The sequence below is a fragment of the Suricata suricatta genome, chromosome 7 (genome assembly GCF_006229205.1).
Source record: "Suricata suricatta isolate VVHF042 chromosome 7, meerkat_22Aug2017_6uvM2_HiC, whole genome shotgun sequence".
In the NCBI taxonomy this organism is placed as follows: domain Eukaryota; kingdom Metazoa; phylum Chordata; class Mammalia; order Carnivora; family Herpestidae; genus Suricata; species Suricata suricatta.
The window spans coordinates 131,439,927-131,465,958 of record NC_043706.1 but is presented as its reverse complement, the minus strand read 5'-3'; the positions used below and the strand labels follow the sequence as shown (position 1 = coordinate 131,465,958).

Sequence of the window (26,032 nt, the reverse complement as noted above, 5' to 3'; positions counted from 1 at the left end):
TAAACCACATCTTCTTGATCCATTCATCAACTGATGGACATTCTTTCTTTCAGAGACACATATGAATGTTACCAGAGTGTTAACTATCTTTTGCTATTCATCAGATATTTGAATAGGCAATGGAAAGACTTTTTTGTCTTATTTTTATCACTTCTTAGTTGGGGCTTTAAGCTTAAAATATTGGTAGAAAAGTAAAAGCCCATAAAATCTATATTTTTCCCATTTTTCCAGTCATCTGAGACTATGACACCTTCCTACTTGAAAAATCAAATTGAAGGTGTTTGTAATTTAGTAATATTTAGATTTTTTTATTCAAACAAGATATTTACTGAGTACTTACCATGTGCTGAGCACTTACCCATAGATTCTGGGCTCTTCTGTTTCCCCTCTAGAAACAGAAGAAAATTGGACATGGGTGTGTGGCAGGCTTCCTCAGAAAGTGGTCTAAAAAGCTCTACTCACCAATTTATTTTAAATTTTTATTTCTAGTTCTTGCATTCATTTATTTATTTACTCATCAGATTCTTTTTCTTTTTAATGTTTATTTTTGAGAGAGAGACAGAACACAAGCAGGGGAGGGACAGAATGAGGAAGACACAGAATCTGAAGCAGACTTCAGCTCTGAGCTAGCTGTCAGCACAGAGCCCAACATGGGGCTCAAACCCATGAACTGTGAGATCATGACCTGAGCTGAAGCCGACACTTAACCGACTGAGCCACCCAGGCGCCCCTCAGACTCTGTTTTAAACACTGAGAATAAATGGTAAAACGGACGAAGTCCGTATCCTCATGGCATTTACATTGTTTACATTACAGTATGCATGTGAATTGTGCAGTAGTAATTAAGCGAAGATGACCAATGAAGCAAGGTCAGAGGAAATAATGACAAGAGATAACTTGTTTCATGAAGCATATATTCTGCCATGAGGGCAGAATATTATTCACCATTCGATGCCGGGGTGCTCAGTACTGTGCCTGGCCCACAGATGGAACATGACAGATAGATGATAAATGATACAGTCTGAAAAAACTGCAGGTGAATCAACTGTATACCTAGGGTATCTAGCCCTGACGCAAAGAGCTTCCTAGAGGTTTTTAAATCAAACACCCATTTCCAAGAGCAAACAGAAATAGAAGAAATTAGCCAGACTTCAAATGCAGTCAGGAGAGGGATACCACAGTCTCTGAAGATGTCATCTTTGACATTAAATTAACATTACAGCTCAAACAGTAATGGATGCCTGACTAAGGCTTGTACCGACTATCAAAAAAATATTAAATTTTAAAGAATTTCGCAAGCCAGTGTTCAACAAAACCATTATTGAAAATTAAATTGTAGGGGCGCCTGGGTGGCTCAGTCGGTTAAGCATCTGGCTTCAGCTCAGGTCATGATCTCACGGTTCGTGGGCTCAAGCCCCGCATCGGGCTCTGTGCTGACAGCTCAGAGCCTGGAGCCTATTTTGGATTCTGTCTCCCTCTCTCTCTGACCCTCCCCTGCTTGCACTGTCTCTGTCTCAAAAAAGAAAAAAATTAAATTGTAGATAAATTAACAGCTGAATACATTATATTAAAATTAAGCTAATAAATACTTAAGACTTATAACTCCAAATTTCTATTCTACATACAACTATTGTCTAGGCTCTTGAATTATTGATGTCTATTGTACCTGCTTGGGGGAACAGGTGTAGAGTTGTGTCCTATGGTGCATGGCATTCAACTGCACGTGCAGTGACATCTCATAGCTCAAAATGGTGGTCACTTTTACAAGTCAGGGTCTTCATTTTTTGGAGAGCTGATTATGTCACTGGCATGCAGTACACTTCCTAGTACTGACCTCTGGGATCCAGGAAGCCTGTGGACATCAGTCCCACATTTAACATGTCCAGCATCAATCTCTCACAGAAATGGGTTTTTTATGTCATGGACTATGTGGTATGGCAACAAATAAAATTAGTTTAGTGGATTCAGCCCAGTGCTTCACAGCACATTGCTGCTTCAATTCAAGAGATAAAGTTGGTAAGTCTGTAGGTGTGATTCTCTAATTGTCAGCCTGTCTCTGGAGAAAGCCAGTGGGCCTGAGAGTTAGTTCATCGTGTCTTACTGGGTATGTACATGGCTTGCTGGACTGAAGGTATACTAGTGTCCACAGAACACCAAAACATCGTGTTTAAGTTGAGAGGGATCCTTTATCCAAAGTTCCTTTGTGGCTCCAAATAAATAATTAAGTTTACAAGCATCTAATTTGTTCAGTCATGAATCTTGACCTGTTCTTTTCTTCGTTTTGTGTTAGCGTGGGTTCAAATAAATTAAAAAAAAAAAGGAGAAATATACAAAAGGCTTTTATTTTAACAAGATTTTAAAATTTTATTTGAATGCTTCTTATGTATTACATATAGTTCACAGTAAGTAGGCACTCCCGATGCGGTTGCGCTTTGAAGTCCTTCCTCAAAAGTTTAATGCTTGCCATGGTAGCCAGTGATATTAATGCTAATGAATAAATGACAGTTATTGAAAATCCCCACTGACTCAAAACTTTTTAGTTAGTGCTTAATTTTTTCCAGGAGCTTTTTTTTTTTTTCCAATCAAGAGGATGGGAAGAATGTTCTGCATACTCCCTCACACTGGAAGTGAAAGTTAATGACGACATTTTTCCACATTCATAAATAATGACAGCCTCAGAAAATCAGAGAATTTTTTTTAACCCTGGCTTGAAGTTAGGGCATTGTGACAGCATTAACTCTTGGAATTATTAAATGCCAAATGTAGTATGTCCATGTTTGGACGAGTTATGCTTTTTGTCTTTTATTTTGGCAGTCTGAAGTTAAAAACAAAGCACTGAGATTGGAAGAACTTCATTGCAAAGTTAATGATCTTAAAGAATTAACTAAAAATCCAGAAACACCACCAGACCTTCAGGTAAGTATTCAGTCAGGTTTGTGATAACTACTTTATACTAGACTCACCTTTAAATATAATTTCTAATATAATTGATATACAATATAATAACAAGTAAATTTTATATGTCATGTATATATATACACATATATATTCTCATTATTATTATCATCATGATTCCAAGCAAACACATGGATCTTAACATATATGGGGGGGCACCTGGGTGGCTCAGTCAGTTGAGCATCCTGCTTTGGCTCAGGTCATGATCTCACGGTTCATGGGTTCAGGCCCCGTGTCGGGCTCTGTGCTGACAGCTAGCTCAGAGCCTGGAGCCTGTTTCAGATTCTGTGTCTCCCTCTCTCTCTGACCCTCCCCTGCTCACACTGTCTCTGTCTCTCAAAAATAAATAAAAACCATGAAAAAAAATTTAACATATATGGGGATTAAAACATTAACATCTTTAGAATTCCTTGTGTTTATTAATATTATTAGTGATGTTAGTACTAATAGCCATATATAATAGGAATATTACTATATTGATTCTGTTAATATATTAATAGTATACTATTCTATTATATTAATATATCATAGTAATACTATATATAATAATATATAATGGTAATACTCATACCTCCTTTCAGGGCTCTGTGTTCAGCACAGATCCACAGGGAGCACGAGGCAGGCTGGGGTCGACCAGGAAGCCTGAGCTACTTCAGTGAGGGAACTGTAGGAGCAAGTAGTACAGGCTGGCTGGGGGGCGAGGGGGAGTCTCTTGTGGCAGCCAGCTCCACAGGCTCCAGGCTAAGTGTTCCACTGTCTTACTTTAACCTGCACAGTGTTTCTGCCCTCATAGATTTTCTCTACATTTTCCTTCCTCCTGTTGTGCGTTTGTCCTTTACTTACTGATTCTTGCTAACCCGTCTGTCATGCTTGACTATACTTAGGCTCTGATCCGAGACTGTGTATCCATCACTTAGCATCATGGGTGGATGATAGATACATGTACCGGAATGTTAAAGTTTCACCTGAGGCTGCTCATACAGAAGACAAAAAAAGGAATGCTTATGCATGTTGCCTGTGTCAAGGGTATTATACATGGGCAACAGGTGGACTTTTGTAGAGTTAAGATAGAGGCAGGGTTTTGGGAGAAAGCCACCATTGTACTCTGCTTTCTCACCGCCATCCCCCCATCTCACGGAAGAGGTGTTGGGACACCTCAACATAAAGGGAAGAGTCTGAGTGTACCATCTAGAGAGTGTGACCTGTGCCCCTGCCGTTGGTGGAGACCAGGTCTACTATCCAACTCCTCTGAGGAACCTTAAGGGTGAGAAAGAGCCTGGCTACCTGCTGATATATTTGCCAAAGGAGAAGTGATTGTTTTGAGTGGCCTGCATCTCCGAATCATCTGGTGTGAATGCCAGTGACCCCTGGCCCAGAAGTGAATTATCAGAGGAAAGGCAAGGAGAAAGCTTGTGCATTTCTCAGGTCATCTAGGAAGGCGTTCTAGGGGGAGACAGGCCTCAGATACCCACAGGATGTGAAAGGAGAGATGATGACATTCAAGGTGATGTCACTGGGAGGTCCCAACACTGAGGGGAGTCTCAGAAAACCCCACAGATGAAGGCCTGTGACAGGAGAGAATGCTAAATGTCACCTGTCGCAGCTCACAATAGTTGCCAAACCTCTCTGAGCTCTTCCCCCATCTCCTGCTTTTCTACACCTATGAGGTCAGAAGCTATCGAAAATGGTGAAATAAAAAAGAGACCCTTGACACCTTTCTTCAAATGGGCTTCCTATTTGTAGCAGATCTGAGCTGGAGATAAGAAAAAAGCTTTAACTTCAAGTTCAGTTTTGATAATTAAATGGGCCTAGATGTGTTCTTAGTGGAATTGAAACTATTTTGCAGTGTATCATGATTATAAGTCCTTTTATTATCTGTAGGGCTGGAAGAGTCAGGGGCCCTCCCAAAATAAATCGTTTGGGAGAATGGGAGAACTAGGCCCACTGAATGCTTTTAAGTGGGAGACAAAACCAAAGTTGCTTTATGATAAAATTCTAATGTGTTTGTTCAGAGTAGTGGTTACATCGGGACGTACAGTGTGTGGGTGTTTCCCAGGAAGGATTTGGAGCAGGGTTTCGGTCACCAGCTTGGTAACTGTGTAGGATGAGCTCTGCTTTTGAAATGTGGTCTTCTGTTTTCCTTGGACCCTCTGTCAAAACTGCCCCTTTAACATCCAATGTCAACTGTAGTCCGTACTGTTTCCATTTTTCCATCACTTAAAATATTTGACCACTTGTACCCACTGATTTTCCTTCTTAGAAAGATTGCATTAGCACCATCTGTGGTTAGGCTTATGTGTTTTTTACAGTTAAGCTGCACATGAACAGGTTTCTACTAAATGAGGATTCTGGTCGTCACATTTTTTAATGAAATCCTACATTATGTTTAGTTTATAGAAGCAGACTTACGGCAGAAACTGGAGCATGCCAAAGAAATTACCGAAGAAGCAAAAGGAACCTTGAAGGATTTCACCACTCAGAGTACACAGGTGGAAAAGTTCATCAATGATACAACAAGCTGGCTCACAAAAGTAGAAGAAGTGTTGATGAACTGTGCCCAGACTGAGACATGGGAGGGGCTGAAAAAAGTAAAGGTGGGTAATAACCTATTGTTGAGCATTTCTACTTCCAATGCTAGTATTGATTTTTCTGTTCTGTGGTGATAAAAATAAAATAAATATGATAAAAATAAAAACTATGCTTTTGGTTACCTGTATTAACACTAGGCCACCTAATTCATTGGACACAGCAAAGTAAGTTAACAGGTAGAGATAAATGAATGAAGGTAGTAGGAAATTGAAAATGAATAATCTAAAAACAGAAAGCATGCATTACTGTAGGACCTGCTCATAAGCTAGGCTTGTCAGCATATTTTTTTAGTAAAGAGTAGAGCCTTTAGAAGACCTTTCGAATTTCCACGAATTTTCAGATTTGAATGCCGAATAGGTTTTCATTGCTTAGTTATTGTTGTTGGTCAATATGACTGCTTTTGTCTATATAAGGATATATTAAAAAAGGGAAGAAGTTGAGAGAACATTCTCCCTCCATGTCATCTGTCCATAGAGGCAATGTTACTGATCAACTGTCTGTAAAGCTTGTAAGTTGAGTTGACTGTTTCACATATGTGATCTGGTCTCTTTAGCATATTTTGTCACTGTAAGAACAAACGTGGTTTGAAATTAACTACTGGTGCTTTTGATGTGTCCTGTGACCCTGAACAAAGCCCTAGCAGACCACTGAAGAATGTGAACTTAGGGGGTGACTCCATTAATAGTTTCTAATCAACTGACTAAACCTAAAATCATGGGCTGGAATCCCTAAGAACCTATTGGATTTGCTTGGAATCCTAAACCCTAATCCAAATCCTACTGCTTCTCAACAGCTGTTTGCAGTTGTTCCCAAAGAGAACTGGGCAGAAATTCTGAAAGAGTCAACACAGATTATAAAACCTGAAAAAAAAAAAAACACTAAAATGCCTCAAAAATGCATCCATTACTGAGTGGATTTCAATAGCATCAGTTTCCCAAAAGAAGTACCATAGTGGAATAGTTGGAATATTTCCCTTGAATGTGATGAATATCCTTCATGGCATTCTCTTATTCTGTAGGAGATACAAAAGGAACTTCAAAGTCAGCAGAGCAGCATCAGCGCCACCCAAGAAAATCTCAATAGCTTGTGCCGCAAGTACCATTCGGTTGAGTTGGAGAGCTTGGGCAGTGCTATGACTGGGCTGATAAAGAACCACGAAGCTGTGAGCCAGCTGTGCTCCAAGACACAGGCCAGCCTTCAGGATTTTCTGGAGAAGCACTTCAATGGTGAGCTCCGACAAGCTCTTGCATGAATAGTTTGTTTATAAGAAAGAATCCAAACCTAGAAACTGCCAGTGATCGTTGGAAAAAACTTTCCAGCAGAATGTCATTTTAAATTCATTTGTCCATTGAGATGTGAGCTGTGGAAGTGTTGTGCTTGGGCTGTAGCCATAAGCTGAATTCTTCCTCCTTCTCCTCAAGAAAGTAGGAATACACCATTTTGAGGATTCTGAATTTCATCTGGATTTCCTATATCTAGCTTATTTGTGAGGAAAATTACTTCCACTGCTATGGTGAAATGATACAGTAAACTTGGATATTAGGCCATGAAGCAGCGGTAGCCATGTATTTCAGGAAATTTCCAGTCATATGTCTCTGACTCGGCTTCCCACCCAGCTGTGTCTTCGGGCTGATGAAGATGTGAAATGGCTCTGAGTCAGCTTGGTGGAAAGAGGACATGGTTCTTTCTTTTGCCATAAAAATGGCTTCCACGCCCCCAGAACCTTTGTCCCTTTGCTCTCTTACATACTCAGACAATTAATTATCTTCCTTTACCAAAAGAAACAATGGGAAATTAGATGTTTCAGGGACCCAAATTTCTTTTCAGTCTTCTCTCTGAGAGAATTTCTCGATTCCACCATGAACAGTCATGGTTATGGAGCATGCTGTAGTATATTCTACATTGTTATGATTTTCTTTCTGGAATATTCTGTAAGGCAAGATGCAATGAGCTAATGACTGGCATTGATTCATTATGGTAATTATTCATTCAGTGTTTTGGATGTATTTCTCATTTTCGTTACTTTCAAAAGAGTCTATGCAGGAATTCCAAGAGTGGTTTTCTGGAATAAAGGCAGCAGCAAAGGAATCATCAGATAGAACTGGCGACAGCAAGGTTCTAGAGGCAAAGCTCCATGAACTTCAGGTATGAAAGCCGGTGCTCTTTCTTCTTCTCTAAGCTGTTCTCATGTGCCTTCAGGTCTGGCTTTAAATCATCTCTTTCTCCACATCTTCTTACTTTATTCAAACTTTTTTTCTTCTTTAACAGAATTAGATTTCTTGAGTCATAAGGCTATAGGCAGTATGAAAAGTTGAGAAAATAAGTCAGAGAATTTGTAGATCCCATTCTTCTCTCTTTTAGGCTATTGACCATTATTTGGAATTCATTCAAAATTGAACCTAGTTTTAAATTTTATAGCAGTAAAGACATAAAAAATGTATCTATATCATATTACTACATGGAAGAGTTTTATTTATTTATTTTTAAGTTTATTTATTTTTGAGAGAGGAGAGCGTGCCCATGAGCATAAGTGGGGGAGGAGCAAAGAGGGAGAGAGAGAGCATTTAAGTAGGCTCTGCACCATCAGCCCAGAGCCCCATGTGGGGCTCTAACTCACCAACTGTAAGATCATGACCTGAGCTGAAATCAAGGGTCAGACACTTAACTGACTGAGCTACTCTAAGTGTCCCTATTGTGGAGGAGTTTTAAAAAGAAGACATTGCTTGTTTTTTTTTTTTTTAAATAACTGCAGTCTAAATTCGGAGCTAGGACATACACAAAGCAATAGGTAATACAGACTTTACTGACTACTAAAAATACATGAATTCATGAATTCAGGACGGAATAAGCCATTGTGTAGTAGAGTTCAGAGGTGACTGACTCAAATTGAGTTTTTGACAAGTTTTTCAAATGGCTGATCTGAGCAAAGCACTGTGTTAATTATTATTTAAAAATATATTTTGGGGGGTGGGGGACACCTGAGTGGCTCAGTTAGTTAAGCTTCTGACTTCCGGTCAGGTCATGATCTCATGGTTCATGAGCTCAAACCCCACATTGGGCTCTGTGCTGACAGCTCAGAGCCTGGAGCCTGCTTTGGATTCTATGTCTTCCTCTCTCTGTGCCCTTCTGCCACTTATCCTCTGCTCTCTTTCTCTCTCTCTCTCTCTCAAAAGTAAATAAACATGAAACAATTTTTTAATTTAAAAATCTGTTTTTTAGATTAATGAAAAACACGAAAATTTTGTGGCCTAATCAGTGAGGACAGTTATGTAGATAACTCATGAGAAGTCAGAGTAGGAAGATCATTATAATAAAGGAAGTTGGCTTTCCGGGAGGCATGGCACATATAAATGTGGAATTGCCTCCTTTAAGCCTGAGATGCAGTGAAACACCACAATAAAAAGTCTGAGTGACCATTGCAAATGCCACCTGGGAGCACAGGGGAGAAGCAGGGCTGGCTCTCAGTGGTTCCGGTGTGTTCTTTTGCTCTGCTAAAACTGTGCCCGTGCATATGGTCTCTCAAGGGGGAGGTGCATGTCGAGGAAAGAAGAGGCCCAAAGGGAGGACTTTGTGTGCAGACCAGAAGAGGGAGAAGGGCTGCAGGCAACCTACCAGCCCTCATACTAACCTGTGAAGTTAGAGGCCCTCACACTAACCTGTGAAGAAGTAGAGCCTGGACCGGGCAGGGACAGTGAGAACACGTAGAGGCTGAGAGCAAGGCCTTGATGAGAACACCCTCCTTTACAGCGTGGTCCACAGTTTAGTCCTCAGTGGTTCCAGTGTCTGGCTGGTCCCTTCCTCGATTATGAGCCTGGATTCTATCTAGTTGTACATTCTTACTCTGGCCTTATTAAAGACTTTCTGCCTCTGGGTTCTGGGTTCTGTTTTTCTTCTCTTGCTTTGCTTTCTCTGCTCAGAATTTCAATCAATGCTCCCATGCTCCAGGGTCTCTGAGTAATAGCAAATCACTGTATTACCTTTATTTCTTGAAACAGAACATTTTGGACTCCATCAGTGATGGGCAGAGCAAGCTTGATGCTGTGACTCAAGAAGGCCAAACTTTATATGCACATTTGTCTAAACAAATTGTCAGTAGCATTCAGGAGCAAATTACAAAGGCTAATGAAGAATTCCAAGAATTTTTAAAACAATGCCTTAAAGACAAGCAGGCTCTTCAAGACTGTGCTTTAGAACTTGGGAGGTAGGTTGTTTTGATAAGTGTAGATTACATCACCCATAAAATATGTTTCCAAAGAGATTGAGAAATCTTAAGTACAGGTTCATACTAGAACAGTAATTAATTGCTTGGACTCTGATGGTTTTGTTTAGCTTTATTTTCAAAATTAAAAAAGTAAGGAATTATGCATAAATGCATGTATTTTTTTATCTATTTGGTTAACTCAATATATTAGAGCTTTGGTACCCAGGTTTTAGGTTATCCAAGTCTTTTCTTTGTGTCCACCTCTGTTGGGTTGAAGTGATGGCAAAAGACACCTGTCAAATTTCTATGAATCAAGGTACCAATCAGGAAGCAATGTCAACAGAGGTGATTATAAAATTAGAAGAAAAAACTAGAGGGAAAAGGATGTCAGTAGAATCAAAATGCCTTTCTGGTCACAGAGGAAATTGCTTTACTCTTGTCCAGTTCTCTTAGAAAAGTTACATCGTTTTCAAACCTTAGAGCCCTTGTGCTGTTGCATCATATTTACATTTTCATAAGATTCACAGAGATGACTTTCCCTTCTTGTCCCAGGGCTTCCACTGCCCTCCTCAATCCATTGGCCCCAAGTAGGGTCTCTGAAGTGAGACACAAAGTTAAGGGCATATTGACACAGGAATGTAATCTTGGTAATAATTACAAGCTGATTACCAGGAAATCAATTTGGCAAGATAAGGTCACTCTTAGCTCTCGAGATTTGTCTGCAATTTGTCATTTTGTTGCTGAAATAAATGATAATTTAGATGAGTGTAATGTTGAGTTTTCATCCCTACTTGAAATTCATGATTTTAATTGCCATTGGCATTATGACCTCCGCTATTTGAATTTATTTATCATAATGAGTACAGAAGAATTTCTACAAAGTATTTTCTTTTCTGTAGCTTTGAGGATCAGCACAGAAAACTGAACTTATGGATCCACGAAATGGATGAAAGGTTAAGTACAGAAAACTTGGGAGAGAGTAAACAGCACATCCCTGAGAAGAAGAATGAAGTCCATAAAGTTGAAATGTTTCTGGGAGAATTATTGGCTGCAAGGTATGGTGCAGAAATGGGATAGGTCCTCACCCTACTAGCAAGTTTTACTTGTCTGATTGGTTGGTTATTTGCTTCGGTTGTTAATTGGTTGGTTGGTTGGTGATAGTTATTGTATCTGTTTTAATATCTAAATGTCTAGAATACGATGACTGTGCAGTGTTCTCTATGGCAAAGTGGTATTCTGGAGAGAACATAGGGGTTGAAATGAGGAGCTATCCGCATTCCAGTTTCACCTCCCTTTGCTCAACAAACTGGACAGGCCACTTACTTCCTGTATTTCTTGATTTTGCCTTTTTTAAAAAAAATTCTTAATGTTTATTTATTCTTAGAGAGACAGAGAGTGAGCAGAGGGGGAGCAGAGAGAGGGAGACACAGAATCTGAAGCAGGCTCCAGGCTCTGAGCTGTCAGCACAGAGCCTGATGAGGGGCTCAGACACCTAAACTGTGAGATCATGACCTGAGCTGAAGTCAGATGCTTAACTGACTGAGCCATTCAGGCACCCTTGATTTTGCCTTTAAGCATTATGCTGCTAGTAATACCATACTTTCTTTTAGAGGTTATGATAAGGACAGAAGGTCATTATAAAGGTACTTTTCATTTATAAAAATAATGCTATAAACCCCATTCTTCACATACTTCAACATCCAGTTCCATTTCCAATCCACCCCCAGCTTCATAGCATTCTTAGTAAAGCAAAAGGTTGGACATTATGACTGCCTGTCCTAGAGGTCCCTCCTCCACTGCAGGATCCAACTCTTCATTGTCTCTTGACATTTCTGGCTTCTTTCCCAGGCAAAGTTCTCCTGCCTATGCTTTTGACTCCACCAGCTTCAGGGCTTTGCTCGCTAAAGTCATGATCCACCCTGGCATTTTCAGTTGCTTTGTTGGTACTTGGGGTGCAGCTTGACCCCAGACTTCTTAACCATCCTCCTAAAGAGCAGTGGTCTCACCATACAGATGTTAGCAGCAGAGGCTAACACCCAGCGTGCTTAATCGGACAAATCAGCAATAGTGATTGATTCAGTAAAAAAATGTCTAATTCCAATCACATTCATTCCTTCTTTCTGCTGAGTCTTCTTTTTGGTCAAACTTGCCTAGTATTCCTTGCCTTAAAAAACAAACATGCAAACAAATACATAAACATAACCCATAATGGTGGCTGCATTGGTGTGCTAGTGTGATGACTCCTATAAAGTTTTCCTGGAATGCTTGGTCCCATCTCTGTGAGCCCTTACCATCGGGTAAACTCTCTGTCGAATCTATACATGCCAACCCCCAACAGTGAGTTCCTCAAGGTCATGGACCTTTAGGTCTTTATCATTGTTATGGTCCCAATGTCTGGTACAGTACCAGAAAAAAAGAAAATATTTGCTGAATGAATAGAATTAACAGTATAATTCTAACTATATGGGTTTCTGAAAATTATCACACTGTACTTTATTTGCTTTTTAAATCTTGACTCATGTCTAGATAAAATATAACATGACCAGACCTACTTTCGTCTTTCTTCTAAACTTTTAAAATGACTTTACATATTCTTCTTGAGCTGGTGTTCTCTGGTGTTCCAGGAGCAGAGGCTAAGAGTCCGTAAGTGTTTGACCCCAGGCTCTTTGTAACTGGCTTCTTCTCTGGACAATCACAATGTACTCTGTGGCTCACCCAGGTCTTCCAGCTGGGTCACCTGACTTTTCTGTTGCCGCCCACTTGACGCTCCTAGTCATCTGGATCGTTTTCATCATAACATTTCACTCAACCATCTGGAGGGGATGCCTTTTTTTTTCAAAGTACCCCAGATTTGACGAACATTGAATTTCTACCACCCATTAAGAAATTCTTGTGGTAACAAGTGATATCCAATCGTCTTGAATTATTTAACTCACTTTGTTGCTTAAGCCAACTTCTTGTCTTACCAGATTATAAGAAATGTAATTTGGAGTAGATGCGATGTTGTATACATCACATATCACAGAGGGCCACAGGAAGCTACGTCCTTGGTAGCTGCTCAGAAAAAAAATGACAGACCTTGTAGGAGATAAAGTTTGTGTTCTTTCTCTAGTACTCACAAGAGTTCATGTTCACACATCTGCACTCTCCCTTCTGGTATCCTGGTATCCTAAAACAAGGGGAAGCCAACCCTCCCACATATGACTCTAGTTTGCCTGGACATAATTAACATAAATCCAGACTGAGATGAACCAGGGAGCCAAGATATAGCAAGAAAACCCATCATACCTCATATAATGGCCTTTTGAAAGACACCGTTGTTTTGCATGTTATCTTTTGTGTTGGGTCCTGGGAATATGAGATGAGTGCAATAACCCTGGCTTCTGGAAGGGGAGAGCCTGAGGACTGAGACAGACAGGGTGCCTGAGGTGATAGAGCGGGACAGAGGCAGAACTGATACAGAGAAAAGCCCGGTACTCCCCTCCCTCTCTGGGATCAGTGTGATGCTGCCTCTGGAGGTGGCACCTGCCCTGGCATGGAAAGACCAACGAGGAAGGAAGCACACAAGAGTAGATGGGTTTTCACAAAGGCAGGATCTCCATATAAGAACCAAAAAAAAGCAGAGGGTCTAGGGACATTTCAGGATTAGAGCGTGCTGTCAGAACAGAGAGATGTTAGAGATGAGACTGGAGAGGCCGTGCCGGGCCATTTTCTGACGTGAATTCCTTGAAATAAAGGAGTCAGGATCTACGCACAGCATAGATGGAATGAAACCCCCAGATGTATATTGGCTACATTCAGAGAAACCTTAGAGAATGCAGGGTCCCAGCATCTTTGTCTTAAAGGCTTGTTGGCTGTGAGTGCTCGTCTGGCTACATCTCCAGGATCAACTAACTATCTTTTGCACTCTAGAATGTCAGAATTTTTTTTTCTATTCTTTCTAGAGAGTCTCTGGATAAGCTTTCCCAGAGAGGGCAGCTTCTCAGCGAAGAGGGCCACGGGGCTGGCAAAGAAGGACGCCTGTGCTCACAGCTCCTCACCAACTACCAGAACTTACTGAGAACGACGAAGGAGAAGCTCCGGAGCTGCCAGGTGGCCCTGCAGGAGCACGAGGCCCTGGAGGAAGCCGTGCAGAGCATGTGGTCCTGGGTGAAGGACATTCAGGACCGGCTGGCCTGCGCGGAGAGCACCATTGGAAGCAAAGACACCTTGGAAAAGCGGCTCTTACAGATACAGGTAAGTGGAGTGCACTGGCCAGACACCGACACCTTCTGAAGACCAATTTGCTTGGATTCACAAATATTTGAGTCGAGTCCTAATTGTCCTGTGAGGTTCCAAATGAAGATTATGTGGGAAAAAATGGAGACATTGGCAAAATGGGTATGGAGGGATCACGTTTCCCCTTCAATGGCTTTAAAATAATTTTTAATTTCATTTAGTAAGTATTCAGCAAACGTTATGGAATACTTAGTCTACTCCAAGCACAATGCAAATCATCGGGGAAATAGAGGTAAAAATCCATGCTTGCTTTCTAGTGCACAGTCTAGTGGGAGAGACTGACCTGTAAGTACTCACTTGCGGTAGCCCATGTAGGCAGGGGCCATGACTGAATCAAGCGTGTCCACCAACCCAGCCTGCAGTTGATGAAGGGGACCTCAGAAGATAGAAATTAGCCAGGCAGTGATGGGAGGGGACAGTTAGATTTTTGACAAGTGTGTCTTCATTTTTAAAATAGTTTCTTTTTACTTTGAAACCAACATTTAGTAAATGTACATTTCTAGGTTAGTGGTCCAGTTCTCCAAGAATTTAAATGGGAGTTAATCCTTAACTTCAAGACTCCTGATATCTAATGCTTAGATAATTAAATATCTGGAATACCTGGGAGGCTCAGTTGGTTGCGCATTCGACTTTGGCTCAGGTTATGATCTCATGGTTGTAAGTTCCAGCCCCGCATTAGGCGCTGTGCTGACAGCTCAGAGCCTGGAGCCTGCGTAGGATTCTCTGTCTCCCTCTCTCTCTCTGTGTCTCTCTCTGCCCCTCCCCAACTTGTGCTTGCTCGCTCTCTCTGTCTCAAAAATAAATAAACATTCAAAAAAATTTAAATAAAGTATCGTTTTGCACTGGGGTCCAGGGTTTGTTGTTGTGTTTTCATTTTAAAGTGAGTAAGCTTTCTTCTGAGAGACTGTTTTAAAAATATGAAGGGTGTCTGGGTGGCTCAATCGTTTAAGTGTCCAACTTCAGCTCAGATCATGATCTCAAGGTCCATGAGTTCAAACCCCACATTGGGCTCTGTGCTGTCAGTTCAGGTCAAGAGCCTAGAGCCTGCTTCGGATTCTGTGACTCCCTCTCTCTCTGCCCTTACCCCTCTCATGTTCTTTCTCTCCCTGTCTCTCAAAAAATGAGTAAACATTAAAAAAATTAAAACTATGAGAAAATTTTCCTGCTGACAGGTATTCACTGTTCCTTCATAGGACATTCTCCTGATGAAAGGTGAAGGAGAAGTTAAGTTGAATATGGCCATTGGCAAAGGGGAGCAGGCCTTGAGAAGCAGCAACGAACAAGGTCAAAAGGTGATTCAGACTCAGCTACAGACCCTTAAAGATGTGTGGGCTGACATCATGAGCAACTCCGTCTGTGCTCAGAGGTACAGAGCCTATTTTTAGTATTTATTTTCCTAAATAAAACTCAGTGGCTTAGAAAATGATGGAACAACACTGAGAGAATTCTGGGGTAGACTCACCAAGCATATTATTTTAGCTAGTTATATGCATGCTTGTCTTTGCCCACATTGCATTTTCTGTAATGGCAAAGACAGTTTTGTTTGGTTGTTTTGTGTGTGTGTGTGTGTGTGTGTGTAATAGTTACATCTCCCGATCTCCCGTAATATCTTTCGTGGAATCTTGCATACAATATGGGCTCAGTAATATTGCTCCTTCCATTTCATCAAAGCCAAGGATATATGGTCTTTAATAAGTTTAATAGTTTTTTCCATTTTAGAGGAACATACAAGAAATTAATTTGTTAGCACCTATTCAGCTTAAGTGTCCATCTTTTTCTCAACCAGAAGTAATGTCACCCACAATGAGGCCGTGGAAATGTGTGTAGGGTTTTTGATTGTCCCAGTGATGGGTGCATCCCTGGCATTTAGAGACTGAGGCCAGGAGAGCTTGTGTCCAGCGGTGCATGGGGACATTCTCACATAGCCGAGGCTCAGCCCACCCAGGACGCCACAGTGCCCCTGGAGAGAAGAAGACAACCACTGATGAGCAAGTAGAGAAGATACGGCTTGTTATGCCTGGTGGTGGTGTTGCTGTTAAATTTACCAGTGGGAGATTTCCACCTTCCTTTCTTTCTCGCGTACCCACAGATTATCTGGCTGTTGGGGCCTCAGTCAGAATTCTACTAGATTACATTCCAGCAAGCATATTCTGAAAGCTATATATGCCATTAGGTCACGTGGAAGTGTGTGCTTAATAATAAATGAATGAAGAGTGTAAGAAATAGGTGAACAGAAGATTAAAGCTCATCACAAAACAAAAGACAATGCAACACTGCAATCACCCACTCCAATGTAAACTATGAACCATGGTTATCACTAAATTTTAGAGGCTTTGTTTGTTTTGTTTTGTTTTGTTTAAATATAGAGCATAGGTGGTGACTCCCAAAGTCTGCAGGACTTTGAATCTCAGAAATAACTCATAATGGTCCACAGAGAAAAAGTCAGATCCGTGGTTCCATTATTCTAGAATGTGGACCGCCGGAGCGGGAAGCAAAGCTCCCAGGTTGGCAATAGGCCGCCTCCATAAAAGGGAATATGAATGTAAGTAGATGTTTTTCGGGTGTTGGAATAAAACGTTAACTATGAGAAGCAGATTCAGATCCTTGAATCTGGTTTTTCCAGTAAGAAATTAAATTTGACAGCCACACACTGAGCAGGAGCAGTGCTCCAATTATCGAGCTAAAATAACGAAACAAAACAGAGTAGTTTTTGCTCTTCAAGTGCTCAGAGGCTGGGGTGGGCTGCATTCTAGAATGCTCTGCCTCAGATTGGATTGTGTTACCAAGACACTGTGGGATTGTAGGATAACACAGGGCCTGGGGTTGCTTCTGGAGAGATGAGATTGAGTTGGACTTTCTAGAAAATTCTTTAAGGAAAGGATAGCACTTGAAGGTACCTATGTTGAGGTTTCTAATGGTGCAAAAGGAACAGTTTGAGGGGCTGCCGAAGTACATTTACCACAGATAGAACTCCAGCATCATCGGATTATATGCAAGGTGGCGCAGAATGGTCACTAAAGATGCGTTTAGAATAGTTTGTAAAGCTAAATAATGGAAGTTTTTAAAAAAAATACCAGTCTGGAGAGTCTTTTACTTGGCAGTCTAGAAAGCTGTTTACTTGACTATTACTTATAGGACTTATATGACTATGTTTCTTATATTATAAACATATTAAGCTTTTTTTCCTTTACACATTCAACTCAGGAGCATATATCCTATCCATATCCATATATATACATATGTGTATATATGTATATACACACACACATACATATATATGTATGTATATATATTTTATCCATATCCTTAAATGAACATTCATATATATCCTTCAGTGAAAATCAACCTAATAATATTATGTACTTAGAAAGAATACCTTAAATTTTTATTCTAGTTAAGAAATAGTTATCAACTGATTTTAATAAGGTAAACTGAGTCTGAGAAAATTAAGAATTGGTACATATTAAATAAAATTTAATTGGTGCCCCAGTACTGATATTTTAGCAACAAAATATGTAACTTTGCTTACATAGGTCAATTAGCATCAGAGGACAAATCTAGATGCTTACCTGACTGTAACATCTGACTGCAAATTCAACATAGATTTCTTTTTGTTTGAAAAAACTGTTGTGGGTCAGAGAAACGGTGTTTTCATCCCAGAAAAGCATTCAGTCAAACAGCTTACATGCATGCAATGCCCTCACATGTGGTTTTCAGTAGAGATGTCAAGAGAACTCATTTTTGTGATGTGTGACATTAATTCTAGCACTTTGGAGACTGTGATTAGCAAATGGAATGATTATCTAGAGTGGAAAAACCAGTTGGAGCAGTGGATGGAGTCCGTGGATCAAAAAGTGGAGCATCCCCTCCAACTGCAACCAGGTCTGAAGGAGAAGTTTTCCCTTCTGGACCATTTCCAGTCCATCGTGTCTGAGGCTGAAGATCACACCAGAGCCCTGCACCGTCTTGCCTCGAAATCCAGGGAGCTCTACCAGAAGACTGAAGATGAATCTTTCAAGGAAACTGCTCAAGAGGAACTGAGAACACAGTTTAATGATATAGTCACTGTTTCCAAGGTTAGTATTTTATATTGAAGAAGAAAACTTCAAGGGTTCAGGTAAAGAAGATACCACCACTTGAACTCTAGGCGATCTGGCTGCTCTTAAACTATTTGTACATTTAGTGAATGGTCATTACGTAAAGATCATTACTCACCTATGGATGCCCATGAATCCTTTTCTTTCTATAGTCTTGGGATTATTTTTATTCTTTGCTTTTCATCTTTCTCTACTTGGGATATTAGTCCATTTCGTTTCCTTGTAAGATTGAGCCTCAAATGTCAGTATTTGCATTTCTTTTTCTTTTGTTGCCATTTGTATTTATTGTATTAAATGTGAGTCTGTTTACCTCCCAGAGTTCAGTAGTGTACAACGTAGGTTGTGCATTTCTCATTGTGATATAAACTGCCTTTTCCTATTCTTATTCTCCAGATATAGGCTCCTTCATGTAAAATCAGTATTGTTTTTGGTCCTATCTGAATCTTTACTTTCCTCCATGAAATTCTTTTGTGTATTTGTGACAATGTTAAAGAAAAATAGGGAAAGGGTTTTTTTGTTTTTGTTTTTCCTTCCTTGGTTTTCCTTTGGGGAATTCTCTTTGTATTATTAACACTATAATTTTTAACATGTGTGTTAGTTTACGTTAATTTTCATTTTGCTAATGGTTGAAAATGGTTAAGCACTATGACTTTGAAGTCAAAAAGACCTAAATTTGAATTCTGGCTGTGACCCTGTTTTGGGTGTGACTTTGGGCATGTTAGTTAGCCTCTGTAACCTCTGTGAGTGCCCTTTCTTACAATATGGTGGTAAGAATAGTATCTGGATAACAGGAACATTGAGAGGATTAAATGAGCAAATGCATTTAAAATGCTAAGCAGAATACTGGACACAGTAACTACACTGTAATAAGACTGTAATCACACAGTGTATTGTTGTGTAACTAATAAGAATAGTTATTATAATGATTATTATTAAGTGGGTTAGTAGTGAGTGATGTTAGTGAACATCCATTCTGCATAGATTTTTGTTCTGACCTAAAGTAAATTTAAAGGAAAATGGTTGCTTCCTCAAATTTTTTCAGTCTAATTAAGATGTGATATTGTCATTTTAAGATATGAAACAGAAAGTTCAATCATAGGAATGAAATCATTAAGAGACCCGTTGTTTTGTCTGACTTCATATTCTCAAAAGCCCAGGGTTAAAGTCTCCTTTTCTTTGTGTACTAGGATAAAATGAGAAAAGTGGAAGAGATTGTGAAAGACCATCTCATGTATTTAGATGCAGTCCAGGAATTCACCGATTGGCTCCATTCAGCGAAGGAAGAACTTCACCGGTGGTCAGATATGTCCGGAGACTCATCAGCCACCCAGAAGAAATTGTCTAAAATTAAGGTCAGAAAGTGCACAGATTCTATAACTTCATGGTTTCATTGGTCCTTTGTCTTAGCTGAAGCCAGGTCCCGGCGCGCTAGTCCCTGGCATTCGGCGGCATCTGTCTCGTCCACCCCGACCGGCAGGGCAGAAAATCCTCATGGGTTCTCTTCCTGAGGGAGAGAAAGGGCAGGAGGGAGACGCACAGAGTGGAGACAGCACACGGTATCTGATCAAGCCTCTTCTTTATTGAGAAAACACCGTATCTTATAAAGGTTTCAAGGCGGGAAAACAAGGCAGCTGACCTAGGTCGGTTGCTAGGAAACAGGGTTAAGGGATTAAGGCTGGAGTAAAAGAGGAACCAAACCTAAGTGTTTTAGCACAGCGCCTGAGGGGCTGATACTACCCTGCCTGCAGGTGGTTGATCTTTGATCTTCTGGCTTCTCCTGACAGGGAGTGGTGCTCCCCTGCCTATTTTTGCAACTCCCCTCAGGGAGTGACTTATCCAGCTAGCAAATGGCCAAGCAGCTGAATCTTTGCCGCTTCCCATAGTCCTTGAGTATACCATACCTGTGATGAAGGTTCTGTGGGTAAGACTGTTAGTTAAAAGGTGCCTTATTTTTTATTTGCTGATGTTTATTGTCTAGTATCTTGCAAATTATAAACATAAGTAAGGGGGATAAAAGGAATTCAAGACACTAAACACTTGTGAGCAAAAATGGAACACTGTGTATACTTCCATATGCAAATTTGCTTATGGGAGACTATGAAACATATGCCAGCATAGAGGGCTGATGGGACCAGATGCTAGTTTCTAGCACAATGATAGAAAAGTTTATAACATAACTTAGTTAAATGAATTTGAATAATAACCTGGAAATACCATGCTAGATGTTTTAATCTGTTTTCATAGCCAATAGTATAACAACATAATGGAAGGCAGTGATTTAAATAAATGACATTAAATTTATCATCTAGTTTAATCCTTACACGGGCAACTTAAAAAATAGAAATTCACATATCTGAGGGAGCTGGAACAAGTAATTTCTAGTTATTTCAATATTAAATTGCAGTAATTCCCCCTGCATGGAAAACATAGATCTTAATCTAAAGATTAAGCAATGATGGGGCAGTTGGGGGACTCAGTCAGTTGGGCGACCATCTCAGCCAAAGTCATCATCTCATGGTTCGTGGGTTCGAGCCCCGCATCAGGCTCTGTGCTGACAGTTCAAAACCTGGAGGCTGCTTCAAGTTCTATCTCTGTCTCTCTCTGCCCCTTCCTCTCTTGTGCTCTGTCTTTCTCTGTCTCTCAAATGTAAATAAACATTTCAAGAAATTAAAAAATTGAACAATGGTGGAACCCTAAATGGTTTAGTTGTGGATGAGGAAATGTTGGGAATAAATAGTGTCATGTGGTCAGGAATTTAAAATTCACATTGATTTCTGATCCCAGAACATCAGAATATAAAAGTCCTAAACATAATAGTTGATGATAACAGTAATAACTACACTTTTGAGAATTTACTTGTAAGTGCTTAGAAAGTATTATTTAAATCTTACAATGACCATGTTGGTTTTAAAGGAGATAATCACATAAAACACCTTTTGAAATTCTTATTATCTGTGTGATTCTTTAAAATGCTTCCTTGATACATTCCTCACTAATATTTTAATTTATTCATCCTTCCATTTATCAATTTATTCAACTAGGGTTGGGCATTCCTCAAGAAACATGCAGTGCAGTAGGGAACAGTGATGCACACAAACTGATATTTGTAAAATAATACATCAGATGTGAGTTGACTCTACTTTTAGTTTAGGCTCAAGAGTCAGACCCCAAGGCTGTGTTCTGCCGCTAGTGATTTCCTAGCCATGTTGGGCAAATCACTTGATGTCTGTCCTCAAGCTTCAAGGTCTTAATGGTAAATTAATACCAATAGCACCCGCCTCACCTGTTTGTTTCAAGGACTCAATTAGATTGTGCACATGGAATACACTCAATATGAACATTCAATAGATTTGGTACACGAGGGCTTTGGTTGGCCATGGAATGACCGTATGGGAAAAGTCAAGAGTAATGGTCCAGACTTTATGCTCTTTTTTTTTTTTTAATACTTTTATAAAAGCTTCCAAACATATGGGAAATGTAGGCATAGCAACTGGCAGAAAGACATTGGAATTTGGGAAGGAGAAAGTGAAGCCTGGCAGAGGTTGCTGCTCTGAAGTCCAGATTAGGCCAGACTGGAGTCTGGTACATGGGCGGGATGGGGGGCTGTCTGGGGGAGGGTCCTTGGAGGAAATAAATAAGCACCTCCTCTGACCTTCAGTGTTGTCTCTCCCCACCCCCAGGAGTAACCACCAAGAATAGACAACATCAAAGCCAAATATGTGTGTATAAGGGGTGTATGTGCATATGATGTTTTTAAATAGTTAAACCCAAGACTTGTACATATACAAATCATTTCATAACACTTCAAAGTGATGACATTCTTGTTCAAAATCCAGATGAGTGGAATTAGTAGTTGCAAATATTGAAATGTCCCATTTTCATGCCAAAGAAAATGGTGATAATGCATTAGAGAATGTTTTGGGAAACTGGTTTTTGAATATCGGTACCCTTTTAAGTCCAAATTTGAAATCACCCATAAAGGCAAATTATTAAGTCTTTAAATCTAATAATTAAACATAGCTCTTTTTAAAAAGCTGTATGTTTTTTTCACCAAATCACTACTTAATATATGCACTGATAAACAAGGAAGGTTTTAGAAACCTCCTGCCAAGGAAAGGGTGGGTATATATATTAAATGCTAACTGTGTAAGGATTTATGTGATTGCCCTTTGGACTAGAATATAACTAGATACTTTTAAATGATCTATACTAAAATTGGGCTCTTCTATATAAGCGTGGGAAGGTATATTTACTTCATGTGAATCTAATGAAATACGAACTGTGTTATATAGGTTAGTTAAGACCATTTATGCTTACCATAGTCTATTAAGCATGCTTCATACTTAATTCCTATTTTTCTACACTTATTAATTTGTAATTGATCTTCATCTTGAAGTTTTTCCCTAATAATCATCTTTTCCTTCTATTTAAGCCAAAAGTCATAATTTTGTATTAATACTAACAAAAACTATTAGCAATGGATATATAAATGAAAAAACACCAGAGGATGAGGGCACCCACATGGCTCAGTCAGTTCGGATCAGGTCATGATCTCACAGTTCGAGGATTCAAGCCCCATGTCAGGCTTTGTGCTGACAGCTCTGTCTCCCTCTCTCTTCACACCTCCCCTTCTCATGCTCTCTCTCTCTCTCAAACATAAATAAACATACAAAAAAGTTTTTAAAACCCCCACCAGACAATGAATTAAGTGAGAGATTTTAATTAAAAGAATCTATTCTCGGAAAGAAATGCCACTATTTTACCTCCTTTGTAATGCATATTTTAATTTGATCTTGTCCTTTAGAGCATTTGTGTACTTTAAGCCTAAAAGTTATACTACATTGTTAAATTTCTGGTGAGTTTCTTAAAAGTAACAATAATAGCAATAAGTAAACCCAGTCTAAAAGTTACTTTGATCTTTCAACTAAGTATGTCTGTGAATTATTCATTTTAGTTACTATAACAATGTTTGTTTAAGGTACTGAAGTATTTGAAATTGAGTAAGGCTCATCCTGTCGTTGTGAAGGCTTAGCGTTGAGTCCTGGTAGGGTGGAACTGACCTAAGCCACCATCTTACTGGAAGGGGATGAAAATGGAGTATGGACCGCCAGCAGAGAGCAGTTCTGCCGTCCTGTGGCAGTCCCTGGCCACTTGGCCGTCAGCTTAAGGGGAAAGAATAGATTTACATGTTTACCGCAGAAACACACCACAGTGAAAAGTTTATGCCACTAAACAATTTCACATATTCAAACAATGCCTGATCTATTTCTCCTATTCAAACAATGCCTGATTTCAGGGTCCCTGTTTAGTCTGCCCCAGGATGTTGCAGATTCCCTGGCTTATTTTGCCTCAAACCTCAGCGCTCCAGAGGGTAACTCTGCTGGGACAGCGTAGGGGTGGGCGGATGGATGGATTCTGGTCCTTGCGGCATGCTTGCTAAAACTTCCTAGCAGGACAGGGTCCCGCTCTGTACACATTTGTAAACTCGCAGCCCAAGTGACTCAGAGCCTCCTCGGTTGCCATGGCGATATTCCATTACAGGAGCTGATGGATTCCAGAGAGATCGGGGCAAGCCGCCTGAGCAGAGTGGAGTCGCTGGCTCCGGCCGTGAAACAGAACACGAGTGCCAGTGGATATGAGCTTGTGGACTCGGAGATGCAGGCCCTGCGTGCCGACTGGAAGCAGTGGGAAGACAGTGTCCTCCAGACGCAGAGCGGCTTGGAGAACCTGGTTAGCCAAATGGCCCTTTCGGAGCAGGAGTTCTCGGGCCAGGTGGGTCAGCTGGAGCAGGCCCTGGAAGGCTTCGGCGCCCTCCTGACCACCTGCGCCCAGCAGCTTGCCCTCCTGGAAAGCAAGAACACCGATAAGGAGATAGTGGAATGCTGGCACAAAGGACAAGTAAGTTGGCTTCCTGTTTTCCCGTGGTGGTTCCGCTTGCAGTTTTGTCTGGTTCCCATCGTTGCTAAAAAGAAATCCTAGCTAACGAAAAACATGCCACATTGAGACTTCAAGAAGTATTTCCCTGACGAAATTTACATATCTGATTTGTTTCCTTTTCTCCTAAGTCAGACGATTGTCAAACTACAGATACAGGAGAGAAGGAGTTATTATTTATTATAGGAAACGTTTCTAGTTAGTGCAGACATTTTACTTTCATTCTTATGGTGTAAGAGTTTGTAATATTGTATTCAGCCATTCAGCCTGAAAACTAGCCTGTGGGTAGAGGCATAAATAGACGGAGAGTCATAGCTGGTTTTCTGCCAGTGAATTATTTCCAACAACTCAACGATTAAAGCTATGGCCTAAAAGAAGCGTTTGGTAATCTGCTAAAGCACAACTATTAGTCCTCACCCTGATTAGCTCTGCTAGGGGTAGTTCTGACAGTTGTGCTTGAATTAACCCATCAGCATAACTCCTGTGTCATGCTCACCGGGGTGTCTTCCAGATTTTTTTTTAACTAATGGCAGCTCTTTCAGAGCACTAATGTAACAAAGCATAAAAGGAATAGTAAGCTTGAGATCCCTTCTTTTCTTGTTAAATGGTTTCTTCAAAAGACTGTTATTTGCAGTTTTATACTGCTCAGAACCATGGATGTCCTTAAAAGGAAGTTTTAGTGAAGTTAGCTTCTCTGTTTCTATTTATGTTATAATCATTTCAAAATAGCTTCATCCAGTAAGAAAGCCATGTAGTATTTCCAACATTGTATTGTTTTAAATCAAGTATTTCTAACAAATATAGCACCCACAAAATAAAACGTTATCTTATCTCCTTATGCTATTTTATTTATAATGTTTCTAGCTTACTATTCTTTTTTTTTTTTCCTGATGCCTGTCCCGCCCTTTAGATATAAGCAGCAGAACTAAGTATAGAAAGCAATTCTGTAAAACAGAGACAAGGAAGTTGGTAACAGTTCCATGTGGTCAGTATTATTCATTCTGATATAAAAAAAAATTCAGTTATAATATTTTTATTCTGTTTTGTTTCTCTTCCTTTTCCTACCATTCTTACGAGTGAAATTTTTAAAAAGAAAATTTTGGTGGTATTTAAATTATATTTCTATTCTGAGCTGTCCTATTTTACACTGATGCTATCAGCAAAAATAAGTGAGGCCTATAAAAAGTCCATATGATAATGTAGAAGTAAATACAGGCCTTTGTTTTACTTAAAATCCAAAGATGACAGCCCTCCGCTTACCGTTTCTAGGTTTGGCTCCAGAGTTCATGCTTTTGATGACAATAATACGTTACCTCTCAAGGCTCAGCTTTTCTCTTATTTTTATTAATAGTGTAAACAAGAAATGGTAATTATGTGATGCGATAGAAGAGTTAGCTACTGCTGGGGTGGCAATCATTTTGCAATACATGAATGTATCAAACCAGCACTTAGACACCTTAAACCTGTGACAATGTTATATGTCAGTTATATCTCAGTAGAGATGGTAAAAAAATTAAAAACCATTTTAAAGCGAGAGAGAATGCTTCCATTACAATGAATACATAGGAAAAATGTTACAAAGTAATAAATTTGTCAGGATTCTTATAGCAAGTTACGCTCTTAGGGAAGGCATGTCAATGATGACAATCTTAATAGTAATCACAGACCCTCACAAGTATTTACTTTCTCTTTTGCAATTAAGTGATGATACCCAAGAAATATTTTAAAATATTAAAATGGATCATCATTTATAAATTATATAGAATCATGTTGTAAAACATCTTGTTCACTGTGTTTGCGAAATTCATCTCTTAATATCCATTGGGCTATTAATGTTTGAAATTTAGCAAATTTCTTAATCTTTATGACCTCTAAAGAAAAAATGCATTCCAGGACTTAACTGAAACAGAAATATATAACCTGATGTTTATATAATGAAAGACTCTACTAAAATGCTTTAATCTGTGATAAGTTATGG

General features: G+C 39.8%; 1 protein-coding gene across 1 annotated transcript in view; it reads left to right on the top strand.

Annotated features, from left to right (window-relative positions):
• The window catches only part of SYNE1 (spectrin repeat containing nuclear envelope protein 1), a 455,818-nt gene that overhangs the window by 200,241 nt on the left and 229,545 nt on the right, over positions 1–26,032 (top strand). Inside the window, exons 45-55 of the mRNA XM_029943998.1 lie at positions 2,815–2,916; positions 5,346–5,549; positions 6,563–6,770; positions 7,577–7,689; positions 9,540–9,745; positions 10,645–10,800; positions 13,690–13,981; positions 15,217–15,389; positions 17,790–18,099; positions 19,308–19,472; positions 23,662–24,018. Coding sequence (XP_029799858.1) covers positions 2,815–2,916; positions 5,346–5,549; positions 6,563–6,770; positions 7,577–7,689; positions 9,540–9,745; positions 10,645–10,800; positions 13,690–13,981; positions 15,217–15,389; positions 17,790–18,099; positions 19,308–19,472; positions 23,662–24,018 — 2,286 coding nt within the window. The remainder of the gene's footprint in view (positions 1–2,814; positions 2,917–5,345; positions 5,550–6,562; positions 6,771–7,576; positions 7,690–9,539; positions 9,746–10,644; positions 10,801–13,689; positions 13,982–15,216; positions 15,390–17,789; positions 18,100–19,307; positions 19,473–23,661; positions 24,019–26,032) is intronic.